Source organism: Anarhichas minor, unplaced genomic scaffold (genome assembly GCF_050575085.1).
Source record: "Anarhichas minor isolate MPS153535 unplaced genomic scaffold, ASM5057508v1 ptg000151l, whole genome shotgun sequence".
NCBI lineage: Eukaryota > Metazoa > Chordata > Actinopteri > Perciformes > Anarhichadidae > Anarhichas > Anarhichas minor.
The window spans coordinates 30,194-57,663 of NW_027466597.1; the positions used below are offsets into that span (position 1 = coordinate 30,194).

Consider the following 27,470-nt stretch of genomic DNA (forward strand, 5'->3'; position numbering starts at 1 on the left):
AGTCCTACCTGAGTCCTACCTGAGTCATACATAAGTCCTACCTGAGTCCTACCTGAGTCCTACATAAGTCCTACCTGGGTCCTACTTGAGTCATACTTGAGTCCTACATAAGTCCTACATAAGTCCTACCTGAGTCCTACATAAGTCTTACCTGAGTCCTACCTGAGTCCTACATAAGTCTTACCTGAGTCCTACATAAGTCCTACCTGAGTCCTACCTGAGTCCTACATAAGTCTTACCTGAGTCCTACCTGAGTCCTACCTGAGTCCTACATGAGTCCTACCTAAGTCTTACCTGAGTCCTACATCAGTCCTACCTGAGTCCTACATAAGTCCTACCTGAGTCCTACCTGAGTCCTACATAAGTCCTACCTGAGTCCTACATAAGTCTTACCTGAGTCCTACATAAGTCCTACCTGAGTCCTACATAAGTCCTACCTGAGTCCTACCTGAGTCCTACCTGAGTGCTACCTGAGTGCTACCTGAGTCCTACATAAGTCCTACCTGAGTCCTACCCGAGTCCTACATAAGTCCTACCTGAGTCCTACATAAGTCTTACCTGAGTCCTACATAAGTCCTACCTGAGTCCTACATAAGTCCTACCTGAGTCCTACCTGAGTCCTACCTGAGTGCTACCTGAGTCCTACATAAGTCTTACCTGAGTGCTACCTGAGTCCTACATAAGTCCTACCTGGGTCCTACTTGAGTCCTACATAAGTCCTACATAAGTCCTACCTGAGTCCTACCTGAGTCATACATAAGTCCTACCTGAGTCCTACCTGAGTCCTACATAAGTCTTACTTGAGTCTTACCTGAGACCTACATAAGTCCTACCTGAGTCCTACATAAGTCCTACCTGGGTCCTACTTGAGTCCTACTTGAGTCCTACATAAGTCCTACATAAGTCCTACCTGAGTCCTACATAAGTCTTACCTGAGTCCTACCTGAGTCCTACATAAGTCTTACCTGAGTCCTACATAAGTCCTACCTGAGTCCTACCTGAGTCCTACATAAGTCTTACCTGAGTCCTACCTGAGTCCTACCTGAGTCCCACATGAGTCCTACCTAAGTCTTACCTGAGTCCTACATCAGTCCTACCTGAGTCCTACATAAGTCCTACCTGAGTCCTACCCGAGTCCTACATAAGTCCTACCTGAGTCCTACATAAGTCTTACCTGAGTCCTACATAAGTCCTACCTGAGTCCTACATAAGTCCTACCTGAGTCCTACCTGAGTCCTACCTGAGTGCTACCTGAGTGCTACCTGAGTCCTACATAAGTCTTACCTGAGTGCTACCTGAGTCCTACATAAGTCTTACCTGAGTCCTCCCTGAGTCCTACATAAGTCTTACCTGAGTCCTACCTGAGTCCTACATAAGTCTTACCTGAGTCCTACATAAGTCCTACCTGAGTGCTACCTGAGTCCTACATAAGTCTTACCTGAGTCCTACCTGAGTCCTACATAAGTCTTACCTGAGTCCTACCTTAGTCCTACATAAGTCCTACCTGAGTCCTACCTGAGTCCTACATAAGTCCTACATAAGTCTTACCTGAGTCCTACCTGAGTCCTACATGAGTCCTACCTGAGTCCTACATGAGTCCTACCTGAGTCCTACCCGAGTCCTACATAAGTCCTACTTAAGTCTTACCTGAGTCCTAAATAAGTTCTACCTGAGTCCTACCTGAGTCCTAGATAAGTCTTACCTGAGTCCTACATAAGACCTACATGAGTCCTACCCGAGCAGTAACCTCCATGTTGTATCACTCACCTGTTAAAATGTCTTCCTGCCTCCAGCTGCTGTTCATCAGGGCGGATACAGAGAGCCACTGTGGGAGCTTATCATTTATTGGTGACAGCCACCAGCTAAAATGAATATTGAACAAGGTGAAATGTTTTGAGCTGCATTTATTTAGTTTTACACGTGTAAAAGAGAGATAGCATCAGCAGCAAAATATCAACGCTACACAACAAAACTCCGTACAAAATGTAGACTATAATAAGGTAAAAATGAATAAAAAAGTAAAACTGTAAAATATGATATAAATGATAAAATATAGTAAAATGTATAATGAAGTAGAACTTTATAACAAAGTAAAGATATATAATAACAGTTCTAAAGAGATGATACTCTGACAGTAGGAGGATGTCTTGGTTAAAGTAAACGTATTAGAGGAGCATGTGGTTAATAACCAATAATCAGTTGATCAGTTGGACTCATATTTTAGGTTGTCTGTATGTTGAAGGGTGCAACACTACTTTATTACTTTAACACAAACTTCACTTTTTTATGGTAATGTTACTTTTTTCATGCTGTTACTTTTATAATACTAACGTCTTCAAACGTCTATAAAATATGAATGATTATGTGTTAATGTTATATAATATTATATATAATAAAGTCTGTAATCAGAGACATAGATCTGGATCTTTTCTGGATGTTATCTGATATAAGACAAAATTACACAAAATGACGATTATGAAATAGACGAATAGTCTACAATCCCAGTCAATGTTATATGAATGATAATCATAACCGGGATTAGTAGTTATATCAAGTTTATTTGTAAAGTTTAATATCAACAAAGACTGAGCTCTGCGAGGAAGTAAAGTCGCAGGAAGAATGTTTTCAAGGCCAGAGGAAAAGCTCAGAATCGATTCAGCAAACTTAAATTTGTGTCTCTGATGTGAGAGGAAAGTCCACAGGTGATGATTGAGTCCTTCAGGTTCTCATCTGGCAGGAAGTCGGGGCATTAAAGGGCGGAGCAGAACTCACTGTAAAGCTGAAACATCCACAGACTCGACGGACGTCTCTTCATCGTGGTTCTTGTCTGCTCTCTGGATCGCTGTTGTCGCCACGGCTTCCTGTTTCCCCGGCAGGCTGCTGCTGATTGGTTCACACGACATCTGTAGGCAACAATAATCAATGATCTTCTGATAGGTCTGGTGTTTGGTGTACCACTGCACTGTCTGGTTGCTACGTATTGTATTCTACAGGTTGCAGCTCTGTTGGCCAAACTAAATGTCCCGTTGGTGACAATAAGACATATTTGATCTTATATATATATTATATACATATAACTCACATCTGCAAGAATGAACCAATAAAAGGCCGCCAGTTGTCATCAGTTAAATTAATGTTTGCATGTTTTGACCAATCGCCTCCTTTCACCTAATAAAATAATTCGGAACTGAAGTTAAAATGAAATCAAAAAAAACCAACTTCCTTCCAGACTACAGAGGCGCTCTCAGTAGAGTTCAGATCTGCAACGACCACAGCTGTTAATGTGATTGATTGAATACGATCCACCATCGGCTAACTCAGACACACCAATGACACATTTCCTTAAAACTCAGAACTAGCAACGACGAATGCAAGAAATCAGGTCGAAGTCGTCATACAAGACACGTCATCAAACTAAATAAAACTCAGCAAGCTGTCTGATGCGTAGCAGTGACGTACTCAGCAGACTGTGTACTAGTTGTTCAGTTAGAACTTTTCCTCCATTCTAGCTTTGAGAGAGTTCAGCTTTCCTGAGTCACCCAACACCTGCACATATAATATAATAATAACAATGACAATAATAATAATAATAATAATAATAATGATAACAATGATAATAATAATAATGATAACAATAATAATAATGATAATAAAAATAAAGATAACGTCACCTGTGTGGCGAGTGCGTGAAGCACGTCCGAGCAGTGGATTCTGTCTTCAGGAAGTAGAGGCAGGTCCGTGTGGGTCAGTTTGATGGGGTTTGGTTTAGGAATCCTCAGAGGATCCTGCAGAGCGTCGCAGAAATCTGACAGCTCACTGTGGAACACAGGAGAGACCATGAGAGTCCACGACAGACCACGAAAGCTTGTTCAGAGTAACACCCATCCTGTAGGGAGAAGGACTCACCTGTACTTTAGGGAGAAGGACTCACCTGTACTGTTGGGAGAAGGACTCACCTGTACTGTAGGGAGACGGACTCACCTGTACTGTTGGGAGAAGGACTCACCTGTACTTTAGGGAGAAGGACTCACCTGTACTTTAGGGAGAAGGACTCACCTGTACTGTTGGGAGAAGGACTCACCTGTACTGTTGGGAGAAGGACTCACCTGTACTTTAGGGAGAAGGACTCACCTGTACTGTTGGGAGAAGGACTCACCTGTACTTTAGGGAGAAGGACTCACCTGTACTGTTGGGAGAAGGACTCACCTGTACTTTAGGGAGAAGGACTCACCTGTACTGTTGGGAGAAGGACTCACCTGTACTTTAGGGAGAAGGACTCATCTGTACTCTAGGGAGAAGGACTCACCTGTACTGGATGAACTGCGAGGCTTCTGGGTCAAACTCCTTCCAGGTTTTATAAAACATCTGGAAGTCGTTGTCACTCAGCGGCTCTGCGTCCTCAGACTTGAAGGTCTCCAGGATGACGATGATGTACAGGTGGACCACCAGCAGGAAGGTCAGGCAGACGTGGGTGACCATGAAGACGATGGCGACTGCCGGGCTGCCACAGTTTCCTCTGATCATGGATCCTGGGTTCTCCATGTCGGGATCGCATTCCGGCTCAGTGTTCATGATGGGAATCAGAAAACCGCCCCATGAACCTGAAGTAGTCATCAGTATCAAACAGATCATGCTGTTCCCAAACGTCTCAAAGTTAAACATGTCGTTCAACACAAACTCCTTCTTCACATAGGCAAAGTTAAACATGCAGAAGACGGAGGAGGTGAACATGATGATGAAGAGGAGGAGGCCAATGTTGAAGAGGGCAGGAAGTGACATCATGAATGCATTAAGCAGCTTCCGTATCCCCTTGGCCCAGTAGAGGATACGAAAGATATGCACCACTCGCAGCACCATGAAGAAAGAAGGCGACACAAAGTATTTCTCGATGAGGTCAGAAAAAAAAATGCCTAGAGAGAGACAGAGAGAGAGTTTGAGTTATTAAACAATCATAAATTCCCAAAAATATTCTAGATTTACAATGGTTTACAAAAAACAATAATAAAATTAAAGACACACATCTGCAAAAGCAAATTTCAAGTCCCTTAAAGTGAAAAGTGTGCCTTCATAATCCGACACATCTTCAAAAAAATCAAAACATTTGAGGTAATATTGATATTCTAACAATACTCATGCTGTAACTACACTCCTGAAAATAAAACAAAAAAACAATCAATCAATCATTATTGACCTCTTTCTTCTACATCAGTTGCACTGAGCGACTAATAATGATTTGGGTTTGTTTACGTTGGAGTTAGTTGAATGCGCGGTGTGTCGGTATCAGACGCAGAGGGACACTGATTTAGTTGGGAGCGAGACCTACAACAGTTGGGAGGGTTAGGAGTGAGACCTACAACAGTTGGGAGTGAGACCTACAACAGTTGGGAGTGAGACCTACAACAGTTGGTAGTGAGACATACAACAGTTGGGAGTGAGACCTACAACAGTTGGGAGGTTTGCGAGTAAGACCTACAACAGTTGGGAGTGAGACCTACAACAGTTGGGAGTGAGATCTATAACAGTTGGGAGTGAGACCTACAACAGTTGGGAGTGAGACCTACAACAGTTGGTAGTGAGACATACAACAGTTGGGAGTGAGACCTACAACAGTTGGGAGTGAGACCTACAACAGTTGGGAGGTTTGGGAGTAAGACCTACAACAGTTGGGAGTGAGACCTACAACAGTTGGGAGTGAGATCTATAACAGTTGGGAGTGAGATCTATAACAGTTGGGAGTGAGATCTACAACAGTTGGGAGTGAGATCTATAACAGTTGGGAGTGAGACCTACAACAGTTGGGAGTGAGACCTACAACAGTTGGGAGTGAGATCTATAACAGTTGGGAGGTTTGGGAGTGAGACCTACAACAGTTGGGAGTGAGATCTATAACAGTTGGGAGGTTTGGGAGTGAGACCTACAACAGTTGGGAGTGAGATCTATAACAGTTGGGAGTGAGACCTACAACAGTTGGGAGTGAGACCTACAACAGTTGGTAGTGAGACATACAACAGTTGGGAGTGAGACCTACAACAGTTGGGAGTGAGACCTACAACAGTTGGGAGGTTTGGGAGTAAGACCTACAACAGTTGGGAGTGAGACCTACAACAGTTGGGAGTGAGATCTATAACAGTTGGGAGTGAGATCTATAACAGTTGGGAGTGAGATCTACAACAGTTGGGAGTGAGATCTATAACAGTTGGGAGTGAGACCTACAACAGTTGGGAGTGAGACCTACAACAGTTGGGAGTGAGATCTATAACAGTTGGGAGGTTTGGGAGTGAGACCTACAACAGTTGGGAGGTTTGGGAGTGAGACTTACAACAGTTGGTAGTGAGACCTACACTGTTTGGAGTGAGACCTACAACAGTTGGGAGTGAGATCACGTTTCACTATTTATTACAGGCCAACATGTGAAGCAGTGACAGTGACTTCGGTGGGTTACATCTGTACATCTGTCACAGCCAGGTAAGGAGATAAAAGATTTTCCTTCAGGGTCTTTAAGTTTCTAACAGTGGAACAGGAAGTGGTCATCGTTGTGGGATAAAAAACAATGAAATGCATTTAAAATGTTGCCTGAACAAAACAAAAGAATTTTCTTTAATCCTACGTTTGTACTTTATATTTTAAAACATGTGATGCCTCTAAATTAATCCAAAACAACGACAGACTCACCTAGGATGGAGATGGTGACCACCAGGAAGTCCAAGATGTTCCAGCTGTCGGTGAAGTAGTGCTGTCTGAGCGCGATGATCTTCAAAATGAACTCTGTGAAGTAGAGGATGATGACGACGAAGTGGAACCAGATCAGAATGTTTTCCGTTTGTTCGCTCTGCTGGTCTGACTCCACCATCAGGGTCACCATGTTCAGGCAGATCACCACCACCACCAAGACTTGAAAAGACCGTTTAGTCACCAGGTCAAAGAGCCGAGCCTGGAGGCAATTCTACATGAGACAATAAGCAGACAATGTCAAAGGGACATACGACACATAGAAACGATTAATCGCAAAAAAATCATGCGATTAAAAATTGTAATCGTTGCCCAGCACTAGAATTTATTCATAGTTTATTCAGTTTATTATGAATTTATTTAAAGTTTATTCAGTTTATTATGAATTTATTCAGTTTATTATGAATTTATTTACAGTTTATTATGAATTTATTCACAGTTTATTCAGTTTATTATGAATTTATTTACAGTTTATTATGAATTTATTCAGAATGTATTCAGTTTATTATGAATTTATTCACAGTTTATTATGAATTTATTCACAGTTTATTCAGTTTATTATGAATTTATTCACAGTTTATTATGAATTAATTCACAGTTTATTATGAATGTATTCATAGCTATTATGAATTTATTTACAGTTTATTATGAATTTATTTACAGTTTATTCAGTTTATTATGAATTTTTTAAGAGTTTATTCAGTTTATTATGAATTTATTTACAGTTTATTCAGTTTATTATGAATCTATTTACAGTTTATTCAGCTTATTATGAATTTATTTACAGTTTATTATGAATTTATTCAGAGTTTATTCAGTTTATTATGAATTTATTTACAGTTTGTTCAGTTTATTATGAATCTATTTACAGTTTATTCAGCTTATTATGAATTTATTTACAGTTTATTCAGTTTATTATGAATTTATTTACAGTTTATTTACAGTTTATTTTGAATTTATTTACAGTTTATTCAGTTTATTATGAATCTATTTACAGTTTATTCAGCTTATTATGAATTTATTTACAGTTTATTATGAATTTATTTACAGTTTATTCAGTTCATTATGAATCTATTTACAGTTTATTCAGCTTATTATGAATTTATTCAGAGTTTATTCAGTTTATTATGAATTTATTTACAGTTTATTCAGTTTATTATGAATCTATTTACAGTTTATTCAGCTTATTATGAATTTATTTACAGTTTATTCAGTTTATTATGAATTTATTTACAGTTTATTATGAATTTATTTACAGTTTATTTACAGTTTATTATGAATTTATTTACAGTTTATTCAGTTTATTGTGAATTTATTCAGTTTATTATGAATTTATTTACAGTTTATTCAGTTTATTATGAATCTATTTACAGTTTATTCAGTTTATTATGAATCTATTTACAGTTTATTCAGCTTATTATGAATTTATTTAGAGTTTATTCAGTTTATTATGAATTTATTTACAGTTTATTCAGTTTATTACGAATTTATTTACAGTTTATTCAGTTTATTATGAATTTATTCATAGCTATTATGAATTTATTTACAGTTTATTATGAATTTATTTACAGTTTATTCAGTTTATTATGAATTTATTTTCAGTTTATTATGAATTTATTTACAGTTTATTCAGTTTATTATGAATTTATTTACAGTTTATTATGAATTTATTCACAGTTTATTCAGTTTATTATGAACTTATTTACAGTTTCTTCAGTTTATTATGAATTTATTTACAGTTTATGAATTTATTTACAGTTTATTCAGTTTATTATGAATTTATTTACAGTTTATTCAGTTTATTATGAATTTATTCACATTTGAGTCAGTTTATTATGAATTATTCATAGCTATTATGAATTTATTTACAGTTCATTATGAATTTATTCACATTTTAGTCAGTTTATTATGAATTTATTCATAGCTATTATGAATTTATTTACAGTTCATTATGAATTTATTTACAGTTCATTATGAATTTATTTACAGTTTATTCAGTTACTATGAATTTATTCACAGTTTATTCAGTTTATTATGAATTTATTTACAGTTTATTATGAATTTATTTACAGTTTATTCAGTTTATTATGAATTTATTTACAGTTTATTATGAATTTATTCAGTTTATTATGAATTTATTTACAGTTTATTCAGTTTATTCAGTTTATTCTGAGTTTATTCAGTTTATTCAGTTTATTATGAACTTATTCACAGTTTATTATGAATTTATTTACAGTTTATTATGAATTTATATATAGTTTATTCAGTTTATTATGAATGAATTCTGAGATCACACTCCTCATTATTGTCATCCTCATCATCCTCATCAGGTTACTCTGACAGCTGAGAGTGAAGACACTTTAGTATCTTCTGCATCTTAACACTGATGATAAAAACAACAGCAAGAATATGATTTATGATCTGCATTACTGACTTCACGTTTACTTTATTTCAGCATGTTGACCATCATCGCATCATTTCCCATCATGCTTCTTGTTTTACTAACTAATTACACAAAAACCTGGATCAGGTGTTTACAGGCCCCAGTAACTGCAGACCCTGCAGCTAACACTGTTCAGGGACTGTTTTCCTCCTCGGAGCTGCTGAATGAATATGGACCCTGGTCGAACCTGAACTCCCTACGTGTATTAACTATTAAGAACACCGTGAGACGGAAAGTAAATAAACCCACCTGAGGTCGTGGAACAGGTTTCTGAGGTTCCATCATACGTTTCTTAACAGACTGGCAATATTTCTGCTGTTGCTTTGTCATAAAAATCTGTTTTCCTGCAGAGTAAAGACAAAAGTAAAGACAAACGTAAACACCAATATTTAAAAAAGTGAAGACAAAAGTAAAGACAATAGTTAAGACAAACATAAACACCAAAAGTAAAGACAATAGTTAAGACAAACATAAACACCAAAATAAAGACAATAGTTAAGACAAACATAAACACCAAAATAAAGACAATAGTTAAGACAAACATAAACACAAATGTAAAGACACTCAGTCTATCTGTCTCTCAATATAAAGACGTATCTTTTGTCTTTGCAGGTTGTCGATGATGACTCTGATGAAGTAGTTGAAAGTGAAGAAGGAGCTGATGATGAAACCGATGAAGTAGAGGTACATGTAGGTGTTGGACTCATAGACCGGCTGTGACTCCAACTAAACACACACACACACACACACACACACACACACACACACACACACACACACACACACACACACACACACACACACACACACACACACACACACACACACACACACACACACACACACACACACACACACACACACACAGTTGGGTTTCCATCGCTTTAGAAGACTTAATATTGCATTAATTTCCAGCAGACTTAGCATAACCATAACTACAACTATAACCATAACAATAACCATAACCATAACCATAACTATTACCATAACCATAACTATTACCATAACCATTACTATACCATAACCATTACTATAACCATAAATATAACCATATTATAGCTATAACTATAACCATAACTATAACTATTACCATAACTATTGCCATAACTATAACCATAACCATTACTATAACCATAACCATAACATTGCCATAACTATAACCATAACCATTAACATAACCATAACTATTACCATAACCAAGACCATAACCATAACTATTACCATAACTATTACCATAACCATAACTATTACCATAACTACAACCATAACTATTACCATAACTACAACATAACCATAACCATAACCATAACCAAGACCATAACCATAACTATTTACTACCAGTAAAGTATAACAGTTGGTGTACTGACCCATGTGGCGTCCACAGCTGGGTACATGACGTCCACACAGTCGACTGAGAGCGCCTGACAGAGAAACACACGAGTCCTCCATGAAAACACTGGATGAAGTTTGTTTGTAATGTAAACTCAGGTTAATGTGTCAGGTACTGCTGAACTAAATTGTACATATATATTTCTATAAATTATATCTACATGATCATCATCTTTGTTGATAAATATGAAACAGTGAAGTGAAATTCATTTATTTGATCGACACAGACTACGAGCGTTCAGACTACGAGCGATCAGACTACGAGCGTTCAGACTACGAGCAATCAGACTACGAGCGATCAGACCGAGCGTTCAGACTACGAGGGATCAGACTACGAGGGATCAGACTACGAGCGTTCAGACTACGAGCGTTCAGACTACGAGCGTTCAGACTACGAGCGTTTAGACTGACCAGGTGCAGCAGCGACAGGTAACCTTTCAACACGTCGTCGTAGTTTAAGTGTGTGTTCTTCCAGCGGACCTCAGTGAAGTTCTCCATCATCAGATAGAAACACTCCGACTTGTTGTTCACAACCTCAGGTAAAAAGATTTCCTCTGCCGTCTCATTATAACAGTAATAAAACTTTCCAGCAAACAGATTCACTCCCAGGATGCTGAAGACCATCCAGAAGACCAGAGCCACCAGCATGAAGTCCAACATGGACGGGACAGTCCGGACCAGAGCCTGCACCACCACCTGCACACAGACGGGGGGAGAGGGAGACTGTCTGAGACCTGCTGCCTGTCTGTCTGTGTTTACACTGTCTGCCCATATGTCTTTCTTTGAATTGCGGTCTCACCCTCAGGCCCTGGATGCGAGAAATGGCCCTCAGAAGCCCCAAAGCTCTCAAAGTCCTCAAAGACTGAAAGACTCCCAGTTCAGAGAATCCAAATGTGTCGGCAGCTATAGACACCAGGAACACCTGGAAGAGAAAACACAGTATTAACATCAATACTGGAACCATTTTAACTTGTAGAAACAATACTGGAACCAGTTTAACCAATAATAACTAGTAGAAACAATACTGGGACCAGATTAACCCTTAATAACTAGTAGAAACAATACTGGGACTAGATTAACCCTTAATAACTAGTAGAAACAATACTGGGACTAGATTAACCCTTAATAACTAGTAGAAACAATCCAGTTTACGTTACAGTTTACGATCATCAATATTTTACGAATAATCAGGGTTATGGATCTCTTCTCACCTGTAAAATGAGGAAGTCAATCCAGCTCCAGGTGTCGCTGAAGTATTTCTTGAGTCCGACGGCGATCCACTTGAGAATCATCTCCATGAGGAAAAGGCAAGTGAACACCTGATCCGCTCTGACCAAAACCGTCTTCAACACCTGACGGTGCTGCAGGTGAATGTCCTCAAATGCCTGTTCACAAACACTCTGATGTTAGTACCTGACCAGGTGTGTAACGTCCTCAAACACCTGTTCACAAACACACTGATGTTAGTACCTGACCAGATGTGTAATGTCCTCAAACACCTGTTCACAAACACACTGATGTTAGTACCTGACCAGGTGTGTGGACGTCCTCAAACACATGTTCACAAACACACTGATGTTAGTGCCTGATATAATAATAATAATAATAATAATATATAATATTGTATGTTTGTCTTCACCAGAAAATTAATAATAATAATATATCATATTATATATATTTACCAGAGCTACACTGCTCAGCAGGATGATGAAGAAGATGATGATATCAAAGCATTTGTGCTGCACAATAGAGAAACAGGCTCTTCTGAAGTTAGACCAGACCCTCCATCGGCCACGGGACGTGTCTACATTCAGGAATGGACAGCAACGGTAACACTCTGAAACACACACACACACACACATACACACACACATACTTATCAGGGCTGTTATCGACACTGACTCCTGTTCTTCAACACTTTTACAGAAAGACTCATACTGTCGCTGCAGCAGTCCTCGGGGTCTCCATTCTGGTGCTCAGGGTTTTTGTGCTGCTGGACTTCAGGATGTCCCTGAACAAACACATTGAACGCATGACGTTTATTCATGAAACAGCAGTCTGAGGATCAACAAAGTTATTATAATTCATCTTGAGGGGAACATGAAAGATGAACCAGTCTTCATCACAACCCATCCTGTGGTTGTAGAGATGTTTCAGTCACAGAGTCCTGGAGGAGTCCAGGGTCAACATCACTACTGGGACTAAGACCTGCTGGGTTAGCGTTACTAATGGGACTAAGACCTGCTGGGTTAGCATCACTAATGGGACTAAGACCTACTGGTTCAGCATCACTACTGGGACTAAGACCTGCTGGGTTAGCATCACTACTGGGACTAAGACCTGCTGGGTTAGCATCACTACTGGGACTAAGACCTGCTAGGTTAGCATCACTAATGGGACTAAAACCTGCTGGGTTAGCATCACTAATGGGACTAAGACCTACTGGTTCAGCATCACTACTGGGACTAAGACCTGCTGGTTCAGCATCACTAATGGGACTAAGACCTGCTGGGTTAGTATCACTACTGGGACTAAGACCTGCTGGGTTAGCATCACTAATGGGACTAAGACCTGCTGGGTTAGCATCACTATTGGGACTAAGACCTGCTGGGTCAGCATCACTACTGGGACTAAGACCTGCTGGGTCAACATCACTACTGGGACAAAAGCCTGCTGGGTCAGCATCACTAATGGGACTAAGACCTGCTGGGTTAGCATCACTAATGGGACTAAGACCTGCTGGGTTAGCATCACTATTGGGACTAAGACCTGCTGGGTCAGCATCACTAATGGGACTAAGACCTGCTGGGTCAGCATCACTAATGGGACTAAGACCTGCTGGGTCAGCATCACTAATGGGACTAAGACCTGCTGGGTCAGCATCACTAATGGGACTAAGATCTGCTGGGTCAGCATCACTAATGGGACTAAGACCTGCTACCACAGAGTCCTGGAGGAGTCCAGGGTTAGCATCACTACTGGGACTAACCCTAACCCAACATTGGATTTCTGGCTTTTCTCTTTTCATTTGAAGGAAGCTTTATGACTGATATTGTTCAGTCAACTGACCAGAGAATATAAAGTGCTCATGTTACCAGGAAAATAAGATTCACTTAATTAGCTCTCAATTTCAGAAAGTTAAATTTATGGTGATGTTAACTCAAGAAATAGAAAACACTGAGCCCTTTATTGAAAAAGGTGAAACTTGATTGATGTAAAATTAGAATAATACATAAGCAATAATGCTTAAAATGCTGATGTCTCTGTACAACTTGGTGATATAAACCTCCTATTAATTATCTACTGTTGTTGTTTATTGTATTATTATCTTGTTGTTTATTTCATCCGCTTCTCTTCTCTTGATTAATGTGTTAGTCACTGATTGTGAACTGTCTATATTATGAAGTTAAATATCGCTGAAAACAGTTTACTTTTTTCTCTTTTTCTTCTTCCTCTTCAGAAGTTTTCTCGGCCTTGGCGGTGGGGACCCTCTGGGATCCATGGTCACCATTGAGGTCCTTGACCTCTAACACCGGCGGGTTTGAGGCCACAGAGGTAAAGTCCAGATACTTCTTCCTGGTGACTTCCTTTTTGTCTACCTCTAAAATAAAGGAAATTACACAAAATACATTCAGTCATAAGAGAGATTTATAGTGAACGATATTTAAGAACTATTAAAAACTTTCTCCACTTATTAAGAAGGTTTCATCTCAAGATAAAAGAAACAGATCCTAAACTCTGAAAACATTCAAAATACAGAAAATAACAAAAACTAAATATCACAACCAAACAAAAGCAAATCAATATTATCAAGAACAGAAAAGTCCATTCATAAATAGTTTGCTCCAGGTCCTGGTCTGGTCCTACCTGGGTGGTCTGGGTTCACATGTGTGTTCTTTCCCAGTAAAGTCCCCAAAGCCCTCTTGATCCGCCTGATAGTGATCTGCAGGGTGCTTTGTTCTTCTTCTTCTGGATCCAGCAGACAAACAGTGCTGAACGAGCTCAGCAGCAAGGTCAGGAACAGATTCAGGACCTGAAACCAGACCAGGAACAGAATCAGGACCTGAAACTCCAAAGTCCCGGAACAGTTTAAGGACCTACAACAAGGCGAGCAAACAGGATCAGGACCTGCAACAGGACCAAGAACAAAGTAAGACATAGATTCAGGACCTGAGGCAACTACAGGAACAGATTCAGATCCTGCAACGAGGTTAGCAACAGACTGGGGATCGGGATCAAGGCCAGCGAAAACTGGGAACAGATTCAGGACCTGTGAAATACTAGGAACAGTTCAGGATCTGAAACAAGAGCAGCAAACAGATTCAAGAGTGGATTCTGGACCTAAAACAAGGTCAGGAACCGATTCAACACCTCAAACAAGTCTGGGAACAAAGTTAGGAACAAAATAAAGAGATTCAAGAACAAATTCAGGACCTTCAACAAGGGTGGAGACACATTCAGGCACAGATACAGGACCTGCAATAAGGCCAGGAATGAGATTCAGGACCTGTACCTGTAACACTGTGTACTCAACCTAAACTTACAGTGAACTGAGATCTTTCATGATATTTGGGCCGATCTTCTAGAAAGACCAAAACCCGAAACCTTTGACCTCAGACATGGATCTGTTCGAGCTACAGCTGACCTGCTGGACCGGAGGATTAGTGAGATACGGGATCCAGGCTCAGGTCCAAATAGGTCAACCTGCCGAGACTCACCAGCAGGTTTCCGATGACGAGGAACATCGAGAAGAAGATCAGACATGTGGTCTTATCCGAGACCTCCATGCAGTCCCAGGTGATCTCAATCCACTCTCCAAACAGGACCCTGGTGACGACGAGGAACGAGTGGAAGAAGTCCGTAAACTGCCAACGAGGAAGAAGGCAGTCAGCTGAGATGCGACAGACGTGGTCTTTGTAGTCCTGCTGGAACAGCTGCATGCCGACCACGCTGAAGATGAAGACCATGATGAGCAGAAGGAGGGTCGGGTTCCTCAGAGCCCTCAACGAGGTCCCGATGATCTTTATCAACATGTGGAAGGACGGCCACCACCTGGCCAGCCTGAACACTCTCATCTATACAGGAGAACAGTAATATTATTTATATTGTGATATTTAAAGTACTTAATAAAAGTATTTGTTCATTTTGATGTGGTGATGTCATACTGACCACTAATAACCAGCGAAGACCGTCATAGACAGACAGCTCCAGCAGGCTGACGAAGACGATGATGCTGTCAAAGACGTTCCAGCTCACCTGTAACGATGGCAACAGACACACGTTACCATGGTAACATCTGTCAGTCATCAACACTGAGCTGGCAATTACATTACATTACAGTCATTGAGCAGACGCTTTTATCCAAAGCGACTTACAATTCACATTCTATCACATTTCTACACCGTAGGCTCAGCTACGGGAGCAATTTTGGGTCAAGTGTCTTGCTCAAGGACACATCGACATGCGACTAGCAGAGCCGGAGCCAGGGATCGAACCACCGATCCTCTGATTGAAGGACGGCCCTGCTCTCCACTTACACACAGTCGCCCACGCGATAAACAGGAAGTCTGACCTGGAAGTATCCGTACGGGTCCATGGCCACGACTTTGAGGAACATCTCAGCTATGAAGATCATTGTGAAGACCTGCGAGAGGTCAGGGGTCAGACGTGAGAGATCAGGGGTGAGAGGTCAACATGTTTAGCTCTATCAGTCTTCATCATGGTATAAAGTCAGGCCTTTATTCTCATTGTCACCTGATTCTTTAATAGGTCTCTTGGTGCTTCGTTCCCTTTTTCTCCTCCATGTGTTGTTGAATACTTGTGCTGTTCAGTGTGATTTTGTATTATTAATGTTTATTTAAAGACTCTTTTGACAATGTCAACGTCAACATTTTGAATTATTCACACTTTGTTTCTGATCCGATCTGAAATACTACAATACTCTTGAGCATCAGCTGCTGTTGCTTTGGCGACAGTCAGAGATGTCAATCAGAGCGGTAGAAATTTAGAAGAGACGGAATATGAGTTCTTCCAAAACTGATCCAGAATCAGTAACTGAATAAAGTATGTTAATATAATATTATTATGCCCACACATAGACATATATGTCATGTTTTATAATTGCTGATAATCAGTGTAACTTGTAACTTGTTTCATTTCCACTTTAAAGTTTCAAACCTCTCTAGAACTGACCAGCTGTGCTTCATTCAGCGTCCTGTTGAAGCGCTCCGTCATTGGATAACGCTCCAAACACATGAAGACGATGTTGACGATGAGGCAGATGACGACCCCGAGGTCGAAGAACGGGCTTGTGATGAAGATGTAGAGCTGCTGTTTGAGCCACCGCCAACAGCCACAACAGTTCCATTTCAGCAGGAAGTTGGCGAAGACAAACCAGCACGAAGAACACGACCTCTGGTCCTCTGAAACACAACACAGTGGATCTCTGAGGCCAACAGGAAGTCAGCATTATTCTGGTCTGCGTGTGTGTGTGTGTGTACCTTCCATGCTCTCTGTGTTTCCACCATCAGACTCCGGTGGGAGCGCCGCCCTGCAGGCCTCCTGCTGTAACAACAGCACATTTTAATAAAAGCTTTACATGAACAAGGTGTGGGAACTGAACAGATCTCACCTCCTCTTCTTCTCTCCTCTTTATCGCTTCCAGGATGTGACCGAACTCTTCTTCTCTCCGTTTGAGCTCGGTGACGCCCGCTTCCTCCCGCTCACTGGACGCCATGGCAACGACCGCCACGGCGAGGCTGAGGACAAAGAAGCAGCCGGGGAAGAAGACGAGCACGAAGAAGGTCAGGTGGGCTTTACCTACTGCTTGTAACGTCTGCAGACAGAAAGGTGAGAGAGACAGACAGGTGAGAGACAGACAGATGAGAGAGAGAGACCCTGTTTTTGTTGTTATCACACTTTGAATTTTAGGGTTACGGACCAACTGCACCAGGCTCTCCAGGAAGTCTTTGCTCAGCAGTCTGACCACAGACATCAGAGACCACCCAAACGAGTCAAAGCTGGTGTAGCCGTAGTTTGGGTTGTTTCCCGCCTTCAGACAGGTGTAGCCCTCCGGACAGCGCCTGAACACATCATCACCTTCATCATCATCACCTTCATCATCACCATCATCAGGTCTCATGTTATTAAGGGTCTGTGTTGTGAACGAACCCAGAATCAGAGCTGTTTCCACACACCAGAGCGTCGAGCTGACCTGGCAGGAAGTAGTAGTTCACTGCCAGAGAGACGAAGGACAACAGCTGAAATACAGGGATCAGACAAACACTGTACATCTAAATATCATCATCATCTTCATCATCTTCATCATACCAGGGTCTGTAGTCATATCGTGGAAACTGATATTAGAAACAGGCCAAATGACACATTTGCTCCTCAGATTTCCCATGAAGAGCAGCAGACCAGTCAGAGCCAAGACGCTAAGGACGAGCACCATCAGAACAAGGACGCTAACGAGTCCCTTCAGTGATTGGACGAGAGCTCCGACCGTGGTCTTCAGACCTGAGAGGGGGCGGGGCGAAAGACTGACTCACGACATCATCATTCATGAAAACAGCCTTTAAAAGAGGAATGTGTAACATCTGACCTCATGCTCCACAGAACTAGGGGGCAGTAATACACCTCTAACTCATTCTACACTAGAGTCCATCTAAATACAGTCATCGGTTATTAATAAAGTCAACTACGAACTAACAGCAGGACAAGGATGCATGAGATCCAACCAAACTGCTGAAACTCTGACTGCCGGTCAGAATAATACTGCCATCTTATGGAGACCCCCTCACGGTTTTAGCGGTTAGGGAAGGGGGGGGGGGGGGGGGGGGGCTTTAATTCATAAATGTGATCTAACAAAGGTAAAGGGCAAATACTAACCATATATGCTATATATATTGCTTGTCATTGAGATGAAGTAAACATCTGTTAAGTATTTTAACATAAAACTATTTGATTGTGTTGAATTAAAAACCCAAAAATGCAGCGGGTCCACCAGACCCACGAACACTGGCTGAATAAGAACAATATGAACACCACACAAGGGTCAACTAAAGACTGCAGTGACTCACTATTACCTCTACAGGTACATTTTACAATATTATGCTGGTTAGCATGACTTCAGTAAATATCTGTCTTTGACATAACGTCAATACTGTGATGTTTGTTTATTTTTTTATGTTTTAAACTAAAATTCAGGCCATATGTTACATAATGCACCTTTGATGTATGTGTGTAACACACACACACACAAAACACACACACACACACACACACACACGCTCAAAGACACACATACACTGACCTGGGATGACTGTGATGATCTTTAGGACTAGAGGAACTGTCCTCAGCACAGAAACTTTGCCAAGGGCTACAAACCCCGCCACGAATCTGAAACACATCATCATCATCATCATCATCATCATCATCAGTGTGGTTTTAATGGATGAAACAAGATCTGGCTGAGGGACAGCTGTTGAAAACTATCCTACAGCTACATGAGATGCACGACGACCACAAAGAGATACACAACGACTACAAAGAGATACACGACGACCACAAAGAGATGCACGACGACCACAAAGAGATACAAGACGACTACAAAGAGATGCACGACGACCACAAAGAGATGTACGACGACAACAAAGAGATGCACGACGACAACAAAGACATGCACAACGACCACGAAGAGATGCACGACGACCACAAAAAAATGCACGACGACCACAAAGAGATGCACGACGACCACAAAGAGATACACGACGACTACAAAGAGATACACGACGACCACAAAGAGATGCACGACGACCACAAAGAGATGCACGACGACCACAAAGAGATACACGACGACTACAAAGAGATACACGACGACCACAAAGAGATACACGACGACCACAAAGAGATACGCGACGACTACAAAGAGATACACGACGACCACAAAGAGATGCACGACGACCACAAAGAGATACACGACGACCACAAAGAGATTAACGACGACCACAAAGAGATGCACGACGACAACAAAGACATGCACGACGACCACGAAGAGATGCACGACGACCACAAAAAAATGCACGACGACCACAAAGAGATGCACGACAACCACAAAGAGATGCACGACGACCACAAAGAGATACACGACGACTACAAAGAGATACACGACGACCACAAAGAGATGCACGACGACCACAAAGAGATGCACGACGACCACAAAGAGATACACGACGACTACAAAGAGATACGCGACGACCACAAAGAGATACGCGACGACCACAAAGAGATACGCGACGACTACAAAGAGATACACGACGACCACAAAGAGATGCACGACGACCACAAAGAGATACACGACGACCACAAAGAGATGCACGACGACCACAAAGAGATGCACGACGACTACAAAGAGATGCACGACGACTACAAAGAGATGCACGACGACCACAAAGAGATGCACGACGACCACAAAGAGATGCAAGACGACTACAAAGACATGCACGACGACCACAAAGAGATGCACGACGACAACAAAGAGATACACGACGACCACAAAGAGATACACGACGACTACAAAGAGATACACGACGACCACAAAGAGATGCACGACGACCACAAAGAGATAAACGACGACTACAAAGAGATGCACGAGGACCACAAAGAGATACACGACGACCACAAAGAGGTACACGACGACCACAAAGAGATGCACGAGGACCACAAAGAGATGCACGATGACTACAAAGAGATACACAACGACCACAAAGAGATACACGACGACCACAAAGAGATGCACGACGACTACAAAGAGATGCACGACGACTACAAAGAGATGCACGACGACCACAAAGAGATACACGACGACCACAAAGAGATACACGACGACCACAAAGAGATGCACGACGACTACAAAGAGATGCACGACGACTACAAAGAGATGCACGACGACCACAAAGAGATGCACGACGACTACAAAGAGATGCACGACAACTACAAAGAGATGCACGACGACCACAAAGAAATGCACGACGACTACAAAGAGATACACGACGACCACAAAGAGATGCACGACGACCACAAAGAGATACACGACGACCACAAAGAGATTAACGACGACCACAAAGAGATGCACGACGACAACAAAGACATGCACGACGACCACGAAGAGATGCACGACGACCACAAAAAAATGCACGACGACCACAAAGAGATGCACGACAACCACAAAGAGATGCACGACGACCACAAAGAGATACACGACGACTACAAAGAGATACATGACGACCACAAAGAGATGCACGACGACCACAAAGAGATGCACGACGACCACAAAGAGATACACGACGACTACAAAGAGATACGCGACGACCACAAAGAGATACGCGACGACCACAAAGAGATACGCGACGACTACAAAGAGATACACGACGACCACAAAGAGATGCACGACGACCACAAAGAGATACACGACGACCACAAAGAGATGCACGACGACCACAAAGAGATGCACGACGACTACAAAGAGATGCACGACGACTACAAAGAGATGCACGACGACCACAAAGAGATGCACGACGACCACAAAGAGATGCAAGACGACTACAAAGACATGCACGACGACCACAAAGAGATGCACGACGACAACAAAGAGATACACGACGACCACAAAGAGATACACGACGACTACAAAGAGATACACGACGACCACAAAGAGATGCACGACGACCACAAAGAGATAAACGACGACTACAAAGAGATGCACGAGGACCACAAAGAGATACACGACGACCACAAAGAGGTACACGACGACCACAAAGAGATGCACGAGGACCACAAAGAGATGCACGATGACTACAAAGAGATACACAACGACCACAAAGAGATACACGACGACCACAAAGAGATGCACGACGACTACAAAGAGATGCACGACGACTACAAAGAGATGCACGACGACCACAAAGAGATACATGACGACCACAAAGAGATACACGACGACCACAAAGAGATGCACGACGACTACAAAGAGATGCACGACGACTACAAAGAGATGCACGACGACCACAAAGAGATGCACGACGACTACAAAGAGATGCACGACAATTACAAAGAGATGCACGACGACCACAAAGAAATGCACGACGACTACAAAGAGATGCAAGACGACTACAAAGAGATACACGACGACTACAAAGAGATACACGACGACTACAAAGAGATGCACGACGACTACAAAGAGATGCACGACGACTACAAAGAGATACACGACGACTACAAAGAGATGCATGACGACTACAAAGTTTGTCCTTAAAATGTGTTGAACATTGTTGATTATTACCCCGTGCTGATCACCATAACGTCCAGCCAGTTCCAGGGATCTCTGAGGAAGGTGAATTTCCCGACACAGAAGCCTCTGGAAACAACCTTTATGATGGCTTCAAACATGTAGATGGCTGTGAACACGTGTCTGTTTAAAGACGGAAAAACACAGAAATATTTAAATTCAGCACAAATACACTCAATTGAAATAGAACACAGGTGTAACAAAAATAACACTCCCGTTGTGAAGTTAAAGCTTATATAGCATTTAGCATAGCATACATAAAGGGATTAGATGGTTGTGTGGTTCTTACATTGATAATATTCAATACCAGAAAACTTCTCAACACTTGTTCCTGAAGCGTTCGAATTAATCAGTATCAATATAAAGTATAAGTGAAATATATATACATTTTAAATTGTATTTTTCTACTTTGATGCTATGTGACTGCATCAAAGACAAAAATATGTTTCATATCATTGATCATATCATTGGGGTAAAATACAGCGTACCCAGAACATTATTATTCATATTATCTATTGCCATCTGCAGTCAACATCACAGCTCACACTGTGACCGTGACAAACCCCAGAGCTCAACTTGTGTCCCAAACATTAGTATGTAGCTTTGAGAACAGAGATTCAATTCAGCACTTACACTTTTCAAAGAGGTCAAAGTTCAAACTGAACTTTAGTGACCTTTTATATGCAGATGACAGCTTTGTGAACAATGAAAGATCGACACTGAGGACAGACTGACTCTTTGTTCTTCAAAATACAGTTTTATGCAGTGAATCAGTTCTGTTATTTCCAGATGTTATTTGGTCCTCCTGTGTGTGTGTGTGTGTGTGTGTGTGTGTGTGTGTGTGTGTGTGTTACTCACTCCACCATCCTGCTCCATGCTGGAGGATCAGTCATCATCATGAACACACAGTTGGTCAGAATCGTTACCATGATGAACAAACTGAATAAAGTTTTGATGAATTGAGGAAAAGTTCAGTCCAAAGTCAGTCTCACAGTATCGTGAGTTCACCATGTCATAGTTTTGAATGTATAATGAGAAGTAGTAAACCCTAAATAGAAGACTCAAAGTATCCCACAATGCATTGTGAACATGTATGACAATGGTCACTTAACGAGGCACAATATACCACGATGGAGATGGCGTGAAGATAATATATGGGCGACTGTGGCTAAGTGGAGAGCAGGGCCGTCCTTCAATCAAAGGAACGGCAGTTCGATCCCCGGTTCCGGGTCCACTAGTCGCATGTCGATGTGTCCTTGAGCAAGACCCATATGATAGAATCTGAATTGTACGTCACTTTGGATAAAAGCGTCTGCTAAATGACTGTACTGTAATGTAATCCAGAAATTACTCCCAATTACCAAAAAAGACACTGCATTTCCAAAATGATGCTCTACAAAAAAAGATACTAAACTGCCAGAAAAGACACAAAAACTACCACAAAATATACAAAACTACCAGAAAACACAAAACAAGAAGACACTGAACTACCAAAACTACCAATACAAATTACTCCAAACTACCAAAAAATACACTGAATTCCCAAAATGATACTAGACAACCATGAAAGACACAAAACTACCGATAAAGAATTACCGTAAACTTCTAATAATAACACTAAACTATCAAAAAAGACACAAAACTATTGGCACAAAATTACAATAAACTACTAAAAAAAAACTTTACTACTAAAAAACAACAAATGGACTACATGAGTTCAGTAGAGGGTCACAAAGGATATGAGTTCATGAGGATCTTCATGGCGACGGTCCTCAGCGGGCTGAACGGACTCAGCAGGTAACAAGCCAACTCAGCATTAAACCTGTGAATTATGTTGTCTTTACTGAGCACGATGAACGTCTGCAGAGAGAGAGACAGGTCAGAGAGAGAGACAGGTCAGAGAGAGAGACAGGTCAGAGACAGACAGGTCAGAGAGAGACAGGTCAGAGAGAGACAGACAGGTCAGAGAGAGACAGGTCAGAGAGAGAGACAGGTCAGAGAGAGACAGACATTTCAGAGAGACAGGTCAGAGAGAGATATACGTCAGAGAGACAGACAGGTCAGAGAGAGACAGGTCAGAGACAGATATACGTCAGAGAGAGAGACAGGTCAGAGAGATACACGTCAGAGAGAGATATACGTCAGAGAGAGAGACAGGTCAGAGAGATACACGTCAGAGAGAGACAGACAGGTCAGAGACAGACAGGTCAGAGAGAGAGACAGGTCAGAGAGAGATATACGTCAGAGAGAGACAGGTCAGAGGGACAGACAGGTCAGAGAGAGAGATACGTCAGAGAGAGACAGGTCAGAGAGACAGACAGGTCAGAGAGAGACAGGTCAGAGAGACAGACGGGTCAGAGAGAGACAGACCAGAGAGATACAGGTCAAAGAGAGACAGGTGAGAGAGACAGACAGGTCAGAGAGAGACAGGTCAGAGAGAGATATACGTCAGAGAGAGACAGGTCAGGGAGAGACAGGTCAGAGAGACAGACAGAGAGAGACAGACAGGTCAGAGAGAGACAGGTCAGAGAAACAGACAGAGAGAGAGACAGGTCAGAGAGAGAGACACGTCAGAGAGAGACAGGTCAGAGAGACAGACAGGTCAGAGAGAGACAGGTCAGAGAGACAGACAGGTCAGAGAGAGACAGGTCAGAGAGAGATATACGTCAGAGAGAGACAGGTCAGAGAGAGACAGGTCAGAGAGACAGACAGGTCAGAGAGAGACAGGTCAGAGAGACAGACAGAGATAGAGACAGGTCAGAGAGAGAGACACGTCAGAGAGAGACAGGTCAGAGAGACAGACAGGTCAGAGAGAGACAGGTCAGAGAGACAGACAGGTCAGAGAGAGCCAGGTCAGAGAGACAGACAGGTCAGAGAGAGACAGGTCAGAGAGAGACAGGTCAGAGAGAGATATATGTCAGAGAGAGACAGGTCAGAGAGAGACAGGTCAGAGAGACAGACAGGTCAGAGAGAGACAGGTCAGAGAGACAGACAGAGAGAGAGACAGGTCAGAGAGAGAGACACGTCAGAGAGAGACAGGTCAGAGAGACAGACAGGTCAGAGAGAGCCAGGTCAGAGAGACAGACAGGTCAGAGAGAGACAGGTCAGAGAGACAGGTCAGAGAGACAGACAGGGAAAGACAGAGAGACAGACAGAGAGAGACAGACAGGTCAGGGAGAGACAGGTCAGAGAGACAGACAGAGAGAGACAGACAGGTCAGAGAGAGACAGGTCAGAGAGACAGACAGAGAGAGACAGACAGGCCAGAGACAGACAGGTCAGAGAGAGATATACATAGATATACGTCAGAGAGAGACAGACAGAGAGAGACAGGTCAGAGAGACAGACAGAGAGAGAGAGACAGGTCAGAGAGAGACAGGTCAGAGGTCAGACTTGATGTTTTTCATCTTTTAATGAGGATTCTATTAAAGAGAGACAGACCTTCTGTGATTGGTAGAAGGGATCCAGCTCCTCCAATTGGGTGTTCAGAAGCTGAGAGGGCGGGTTTCCGTAAAAGAATGGGAGGGGCTTCCCGGCTTCCAGGTCACTGGCTGGTTTGGGTTGGTTGTTCTCTTTTACCTGTCAACCAGTGAGGAGGATTTGATTTTACCCGTTAATGTTGTTGAACTCTAATACATTTAGATTCTTAAACTTAAAGATGCATTTAAATCAAAGTATAAATGATGTATTAATTCTTTATATAAGTGTTTCTTCTTCAGGCAGCAGGTCTAAAGTTCTGCCCCGTGAGTCGGTTCACAGTCTGCTTGGTTCTCCTCAGAGTATTGTATTATTATACTATATTAGTTCTGATTACTGGGTATTGATTTGTGTGTTTTGTACCTCTTTGCTCTTCTTCCTCGTCTGGAGCTCCATCTCTTCATCTTCATGTTGTTGTTGAATCTTCTGAAGTGAAGCTGCTGTCAAACGTCTGAAGACCTCCGTACCAACAGGGGGCAGCAGAGACGCCGTCCTGGTCTTCTGCAGCGCTGCCCGGACTCCACTGTCACCTAGCAACCGCCTCCTGTGTGGAGACGGGGAGTAGAGGACCTCAAACAAAGACAAGACCTCCAGAGAGACTTCATGAGGACTGGTCTCAGCAGTGTTCTCTGACTGTGTGAAGTGATGAGGACGGGACCCTTCATCACATTGAAACATGAGACACACCTCGAAGCTCAGTTCATATTCTCACTCTCACTTCACTACCTGTATCTAAAGCAGCGTGTTCTCTGGTCACGTGACATCACTCTCACTACCTGCATCTAAAGCAGCGTGTTCTCTGGTCACGTGACATCACTCTCACTACCTGCATCTAAAGCAGCGTGTTCTCTGGTCACGTGACATGACATCACTCTCACTACCTGTATCTAAAGCAACGTGTTCTCTGGTCACGTGACATCACTCTCACTACCTTTATCTAAAGCAACATGTTCTCTGGTCACGTGACATCACTCTGACTACCTTTATCTAAAGCAGCGTGTTCTCTGGTCAGGTGACATCACTCTCACTACCTGTATCTAAAGCATTGTGTTCTCTGGTCACGTGACATCACTCTCACTACCTGCATCTAAAGCAGCGTGTTCTCTGGTCACGTGACATGACATCACTCTCACTACCTGTATCTAAAGCAACATGTTCTCTGGTCACGTGACATCACTCTCACTACCTGTATCTAAAACAGCGTGTTCTCTGGTCACGTGACATCACTCTCACTACCTGTATCTAAAGCAGCATGTTCTCTGGTCATGTGACATCACTCTCACTACCTGTATCTAAAGCAGCGTGTTCTCTCGTCACGTGACATCACTCTCACTACCTGTATCTAAAGCAGCGTATTCTCTGGTCATGTGACATCACTCTCACTACCTGTATCTAAAGCAGCGTGTTCTCTGGTCATGTGACATCACTCTCACTACCTGTATCTAAAGCAGCGTGTTCTCTGGTCACGTGACATCACTCTCACTACCTGTATCTAAAGCAGCATGTTCTCTGGTCATGTGACCACCGTATTTAAAGCAGAGCTGTCTCTATATTTAAAGAGAATCACACTTACAGCTGTGAAGGACGAAGTTTCAGCTGGTTGGCTCTCTTCAGAAGCTCTCCTCTCTCCTTCTTGCTCCTCCACATCTCAAAAAAGGACATTTTTCTGCTCGTCATGGCTGCACCCGTCTGTCCTCTGCATCCACCTGTTGCCACCTGTCTCCCCCGTCCTGTCTGTCTGTCTGTCTGTCTGTGTCTCTCTCTGTGAGTCTTGTTGAGTCTCCAGTTGTCTGCTGCTTCTCGTCTCAATGCACTGTTTTTATAATCAGTCCACTCCTCCAGATTCAAATGTCTGCTGGGTGAGGTCATTACAGCCACACACACACACAGTGTGTCCGCAGCTTGTGTTCACGCAAACTGACTTCCTGTTGCGCGCATATCTTCATTACAACATCGATCTATTTTCCTGGAAACGGTGAAAGAGTCGTCTAAAACACACACACACACACACACACACACACACACACACACACACACACACACACACACACACACACACACACACACACACACAGAGAGAGAGAGA

General features: G+C 42.2%; 1 protein-coding gene across 1 annotated transcript; it reads right to left on the minus strand.

Moving 5' to 3' along the window:
- Positions 1-2,431: 2,431 nt before the first annotated feature.
- On the minus strand, positions 2,432-27,152 carry LOC142943682 (sodium channel protein type 4 subunit alpha B-like). The gene is given in 31 exon segments (XM_076085331.1): positions 2,432-2,903; positions 3,469-3,546; positions 3,672-3,816; positions 4,307-4,910; positions 6,673-6,943; positions 9,422-9,523; positions 9,770-9,898; positions 10,540-10,593; positions 10,973-11,257; positions 11,361-11,483; positions 11,773-11,946; positions 12,244-12,365; positions 12,500-12,572; positions 13,993-14,162; positions 14,429-14,594; positions 15,280-15,636; positions 15,731-15,817; positions 16,134-16,205; positions 16,754-17,004; positions 17,062-17,122; positions 17,193-17,396; positions 17,502-17,643; positions 17,732-17,795; positions 17,891-18,079; positions 18,876-18,961; positions 21,903-22,031; positions 22,767-22,856; positions 23,650-23,768; positions 25,349-25,486; positions 25,748-25,928; positions 26,958-27,152. Coding segments are annotated over 31 exon segments (4,905 nt in total). The 5' UTR covers positions 27,062-27,152; the 3' UTR covers positions 2,432-2,768.
- Between the last annotated feature and the right edge of the window lie 318 nt (positions 27,153-27,470).